At 51.3% G+C, this 5812-nt stretch overlaps 1 protein-coding gene across 2 annotated transcripts; it reads right to left on the reverse strand.

The window, feature by feature from the left end:
* Positions 1 to 287: 287 nt before the first annotated feature.
* LOC119311721 (transcription factor PHYTOCHROME INTERACTING FACTOR-LIKE 13-like) lies at positions 288 to 5199 on the reverse strand. 2 transcript variants are annotated; one of them, XM_037587409.1, is made up of 8 exons: positions 4993 to 5196; positions 4030 to 4139; positions 3693 to 3919; positions 3013 to 3566; positions 2830 to 2895; positions 2449 to 2730; positions 2184 to 2343; positions 288 to 556 (listed from the first exon to the last, which is right to left on the reverse strand). In XM_037587409.1, exons 2-7 carry the CDS (start codon positions 4083 to 4085, stop codon positions 2185 to 2187), a joined length of 1344 nt encoding a protein of 447 aa, XP_037443306.1. In that variant the 5' UTR covers positions 4086 to 4139; positions 4993 to 5196; the 3' UTR covers positions 288 to 556; position 2184. The 2 variants fall into 2 exon arrangements, with proteins under 2 accessions (XP_037443306.1, XP_037443305.1); XM_037587408.1 differs by having other exon boundaries at positions 3013 to 3919; positions 4993 to 5199.
* Positions 5200 to 5812: the final 613 nt, after the last annotated feature.

Below are 5812 nucleotides of genomic sequence, written 5' to 3' on the forward strand. Positions count from 1 at the left end.
CAACCTGCCAAGTAAAAATCACCCCGTAAAACCCTCGTAATGATCCATGGATGACTTCCTTTTTTTCCGATGATAAATAACCCGATCTCTTTCTTTGTCTTTCATCCCCTGTGTTATTTGTTATTGAAAACTGTGCCAAGAAAAGCCCAACATTGATGCTGAACAGATTGACTTACAAAAGAGAACAGAAATGGAAGTTCAATATTAGTACAAGCAGGGTGCAGGCCCAATCAATAGGCAACAACCCCAGGTAGTATTTACCCGCAAAAAAAAAAACCCAGGTAGTATCAGGAGTAAAACCCAAAACGTTATATTAACAATATAATCAGTTAGCTAGACTAGACATTCGGACGATTTCCCAGCAAAAATGTAAAAAAAGAGATCTGCGCGTTTTGCTACAATTTTCCTGCCGGGATCGCATAGGGGGCAGAAGATGGAAGAAGACGCCAACCGCTTGATTCGCGTCGGCGTTTCCTCTTCTCCATGTATATTGTTGCTGTGACGCTGCAGCTCCTTTCCTTTTTATTGCTCCTCTTAACTTTTTTTTGCAATTACCCTGTCATACACATGTGAGAAGAAAAATCAGGATAATGAATCATATGCTCCCATGACCATGAAACTCGTTTTGTTTTTGAATTATTTGGGGTGCTTGTGACCGCTACCGCGAAAAAAGAAGACATGTATCTAGAGATGAAGACACAAGAGATGTGTACGTGGTGTGACCATTGAAAAGTATTCTGATGGCGACAAATTAAGAATGGTACAAACCATTGACATGGCTAGGTTAGCTGCACGTACCTACATGAGTTTGCTAGAGACACCTAATTCTTGGCATATGGGAAAAACTGTCCGAAAATGACGGATTCTCGCGCCATGCTCCGAAGCTTATCTTGTTTTCAGATATTTCGTCGCCTATTATAATCGGGATTTTGTTGGCACTACGGACATGCAGAACCACTCGGTAATTGCCAGTTGAGGTGTAGTTTTCATATGATGATAACACTCGAACATAGAGAAATGTCTAACAGCTCCCGGGTGCCCCTACACCCTCATGAACAGTAAATTCATAAAAAAATGGAAAACAATCAAAAAATTCTGAATTTTCAGAGATCAAAGATTATCAAAGGTTTGATTTTCCTGCAAAGTTTCAGCAACAAGATATCTGAAAACAAGATATCAAAATGAAAGAAGTCTGTTAAGATGATGGAGACCATGTTTTGCCAACTTATTCGAATTCCATGTTGTGCAGTCACGGGGGCACATAGGAGACCCCATTGTTTTTCTTGGTGAGTTTTTACATTATCTACCGGCAGAAGTTGTGGTTGGCCGTGTAAACCCAAGACCATGCCTTAGACTGCATGCCATAGCCCCGAACCAAATGCGGCACCGGCTCACTCCGGCGTGGTGCGGGTGGTGCTCTTTGAGGCGAGATCGCTCCGCAGCGTGGTGGATGCCTCCCAAGAATAGACATTGCCATATCCGTGCTTGATGTGAGAAAGAAAGAAGGGGAATTAACCCCTCACAAAGGAAGGGGGAATTAAGGAAAGAAGAAGAAAGGCTTCCACGGAGGAAAAGGGTTAGATGAGCACTTTCATACTTTCTACAATTGAGGAATTTAATTTTGAGGACTTCTTTGAGTTAAAATTTAGGGGCAGGGCCAGAGATACTCTTAAGGCGTGAAATTCCAATTGCGTCGATATGTTGTGATGAGCGGCGTGAAGTGGAAGACGAGGACGATGAGATTAATGCTTCCATGATCTAGCGGCGGATCTGGTCGCAATGGCAGTAGCAGTGAGCGCCGGGCGGAGAGGAAGAAAATTGGTGAGAGAGGAGAGACGGTCGGCGGTGGTCGACGGGAGATGCGGTGGGGCCGCGTGTAGCTGCGACCTTTCATTTCGTATAGTAGGAAAAAAATGATTAATTGCAAGCTTATAAGTTTGTGGGTGCTGAAATTATTTGATGTTAGTGAACACGTGATTTTTGATCCCATGTGCGTACTATATATATTAACAACTGACTAAGCAACGAAACTTGACAAAAGAAGTGAACCAAACAGGCTTCCTAGTCCAAGCTTCCCAAGGGCTTCCGAAGCTTCTCTTGCCCGAAAAAGAAAAAAAAGAAAAAAAAAGTAGTTTCCAGCTGTCGAGCACCTTGCCTGGAGAAGGGAAGAGAAACAAGCATACCTCATCTTTTGTTTGGGTGTATCGCGTTCCCCGGCGTGGCGTTGGCGGTAGCGGCAGGCGTGCCACCGCCGGCGTTGCCATTGGACACGTGGTGGAGCGCCGGACTTTGCTGCAGGGCCTTCGCCCCTAGCGGGTAGTAGCCCAGCCCCTGCGCGAAATGCTGCCGGAAGAAACGTCCATCTTACGTGTTAGGGAGGGTGGAAAAGACGGCGGGGGCGTTGGAAATGGATACGGTTTTGGCGGTTGCCGGGCGGACGGACGGAACCTGGTGGTGGTGGGCCGGCGGCTGCAGGTGGTGGTGGGGGTTGACGCCGAGGAAGTGCGCGTACTGCTCCGGCAGGCTCACGCCGTGGCCCTGCTGCGGCGGCGCCATGAAGGGCATCCGCGCCATGGACGGGCCCATCTGCGGCAGGTACTGGTGCATCTGCATGCCCGGGAACATCACCGCCGGCGGCGCCATGCCGCTGCCCATCCACATCATCTGCACCTGCATCTGCAGCGTCTTCAGGTACTCGATCGCCTCGTCCAGCATCGACGCCTTGTCAGTCTGCATGCCGCCCATCACAAAACCCACAAATCGAGCAGATTAATCAGTAAAACTAAACTGGTACGTACGTTGGCTGATCGAGCAAAGAAATTTGGTCACCTTGTTGCAGTGGGGTATGAGCTCTTGCAGGGCTCGCATCTTCTCGTTGATCCTGTCTCGTCTCCTCTGCAACCGCCAGAGTCAGCGTCAGAGATGTTGTAATGAACAATTGACCATTTTTTTTTGATCGGAATGAACAATTGACCATTGATCGCACAAGAAGAAATTAATGACGCAACGCACCCTCTCGGAGAGGTTGTGCACCTCGGCGGCGCGGCTCCTCCGCGCCGTCGTGAGCTTCTGGGGCGGCTTGCGCTCCAGCACCAAGGACTCTGACTCGGCGTCCTCGCTGGGGCTCTCCGAGTCCTCCGTGTCGAGCCCCCGCTTGCGCTTGCTGCTCCGGTTGCTCGTGCTCGTCGGCTCGGTGCCGGTGGTGGTGGTGGTAGTGGCGGTGACGCCGAAGCTGTAGTTGGACCGCCCCGACGAGGAGGCCACGGTGGCCTCGTGGCCCCTGCCTCTGGCGTTTGCATTTACGCTCCCCACCGCCGAGTGCAGAGCGCTGCCCGCTCCGCCGTCGCCATAGGCAGTGGCGTGGCCGGCGCGCCCGTGGTCGCTCACCGCGCCCTGCACCTGCACCTGGTTGCTCCCGCAGAAGCTCGCCCCCATCGCGCTCAGCGTCGACGACGCGCCCTCCTCCATCGCTGCCTTCCCGGCGCGAGCCTGGACGAGGTCTGACTGGAAGCCGCCGGCGTTGTCGCCGCAGTCGGCCAGGCTCATCGATTGCTGCCTGCTGGAGCAGGACACGTGCGTGGACTTGGGAGGGGGCATCAGGTCGCTCGCCGCCGACACCGCGGACGACTGGCTGCTGCGCCTGTCGCCGTCCCCTAACACTGGCACACCATCCCTGCCGATCTTGCTGGCGCCGTCGACGCCGGCCGCCCCCGGTGGTTCTTCGCAGAAGAGGTCCTGGAAGATGTCCTTGTCGAGCGAGTCAGCGAGGGCGAACGGGAACCACAGGCCGGCCTCGTCTTCTTGCACCACCGGCGGCGCCGGAACCTTCTCAGGCCTCGGCGGCAGCTTCCGATGACCCTGGCTCTGCATGACGACATTGCCGTTGCACCACAGCAGCTCCATGAGGTCATCGTCTTCGCTGCAGCCACGAAATTAAGCACAAAAAGGTCAGTAACCAGTACTAGCCTGTAACGCAGATATGACACCACAAACTCCATTGCATCAAGCGATCAAGATTCAAGAGCAAACCCGAGTGGCCTGGAGATGTCGCCCATGTTTCCCCAATCTGGCACGAATTGGCTCATGGCTCAGATCATCACAAGCATCGACCGGCGATTCACTTCACCGCAGAGTGCACGCTGCATGCCGAAGCAAACAGAGGAGATGGCAAGAATCAAACAACGAAATCAGCTGAGAAACTGTGCTTCATGTGCATGCGGCATGGTATTTTAAATTTGATTGGCAACGAGAAGAGACTGCTCGATAGAAAAATGTGCCTCTTGCCAAGGATCCTGCAGCATAGCCTGATTTGGCTACATATGAAGCAAGCAGGGCATGTGCGATGCCAGACAGGACCAACTATGGAAATAATAATGTTTTGAACCTCCGATAGTTCTAAGAAAAAAGAACTTCTGGTAGCAAAGGAAATCTCAGATATAAAATTGCCAAAAATATGTATAAAAAAAGCAGCTGGGCTATGCAGTGTGAGGAACAGGGAGGCCAATGATGGGAAAAAAAAGGAAAGGTAGATGCAGTACGGGGAGCCTGCCTGCAGGAAACCTACCGGTCATGTAAACCTGCCTGCAGCACATGCAGAGGAGCAGCTAGCAACCAGCTAACACAGTGAAAAGGCTTCACAAAAGGGATTTGTTTATTCGTTCTTTTAATCCACTCATCAATCAAGTCTACAGAGCACTAGCAATAGAGTATCATTTTAAAATATATTTTACTTTTCTGTTAAGATGCTGAGAAGAGGTAGTATTTTATAGGAAAAGCGAAGAGGTTCAGAAAAGTGATTTACAAAGACCTGGAAGCTTTACAAGCAGTATAAAAACTAGGATTATGCCGTTAAGACCAGTGGATATGGTGAAATCCACATCAGGTTTCAGAAGAGACTGGAAAACACGCATTAGGGACGCGGATTTTGGAGAACCGTAATGAGAAAGCAGAGGGGGGAACTGAGCCAGCAGCCATGGAAGAACAAGAACTAACCAGTCTGGCTGCAAGATCCAGCACCGGCTAAGGAAGCTTCTCCGGGAGGATGCTCAGTCAGCGGGCCGCGGCTCTCTTCTTGGCTTGGAGGGAGGAGAGGCTAGTGAGGGGGAGGAAGGAGAAGAGCGGGCGGGTAGCGGGGGAACCTGTGCTTGGCACCCGCAGTGGCTTTTAAGCAGCCGCGCAACATTGTGGCTGTGGGCTGAAGAGAAGTGGATTCCCGCGGACAGAGACGGGGGAGGGAGAAAGGGATAGAAGAAGGGGAGAGAGGGATGTGGAGGAGGAGGAGGAGAGAGACGGAGGGAGGGGAGAGGGGAGGGGTCCCGGAGGGACGGGCGAATGATTGGAGAGCAGACGCGTGAGTACACCTTGCGCCTGCTTGCTGCTGCATAGGGAAGGGCGCGTGCATGCATGTATGCCGTTTTCTGTGTCCCGCCGGCTTTTGCCATTTCGAGGGGAGGGGTAAAACCCTGCCGCGCGTATCGCGCTGTATGACGGCCACGGGCTGCAATCATGAGGTGGGTTCAATATAAAAATGCTACACCTACGTAAAAGCCTACGTAATCTTACGAAACCTCCCTAACTAATCCTTTCACCGCCCCCTGATTTCAACGGGTGGGGCCCCTTCCCCTGATTTCCTCTAATCAAAAAAGGCCACGTAAGCTGTTACATTAATTACGTATAGATTGCTACGTAGGTGTAGCATTGCTCGGTTCGATAAGAGTAAAGCTACACCTAAGTAAATATCTTTACGTATCTTACGTAAAATCAGACGTGACAGTTTTATATTGGGTATTACTTGGGGGCGCAGGCCCATCCT

This window comes from Triticum dicoccoides, chromosome 5B (assembly GCF_002162155.2).
Source record: "Triticum dicoccoides isolate Atlit2015 ecotype Zavitan chromosome 5B, WEW_v2.0, whole genome shotgun sequence".
Classification (NCBI taxonomy): domain Eukaryota; kingdom Viridiplantae; phylum Streptophyta; class Magnoliopsida; order Poales; family Poaceae; genus Triticum; species Triticum dicoccoides.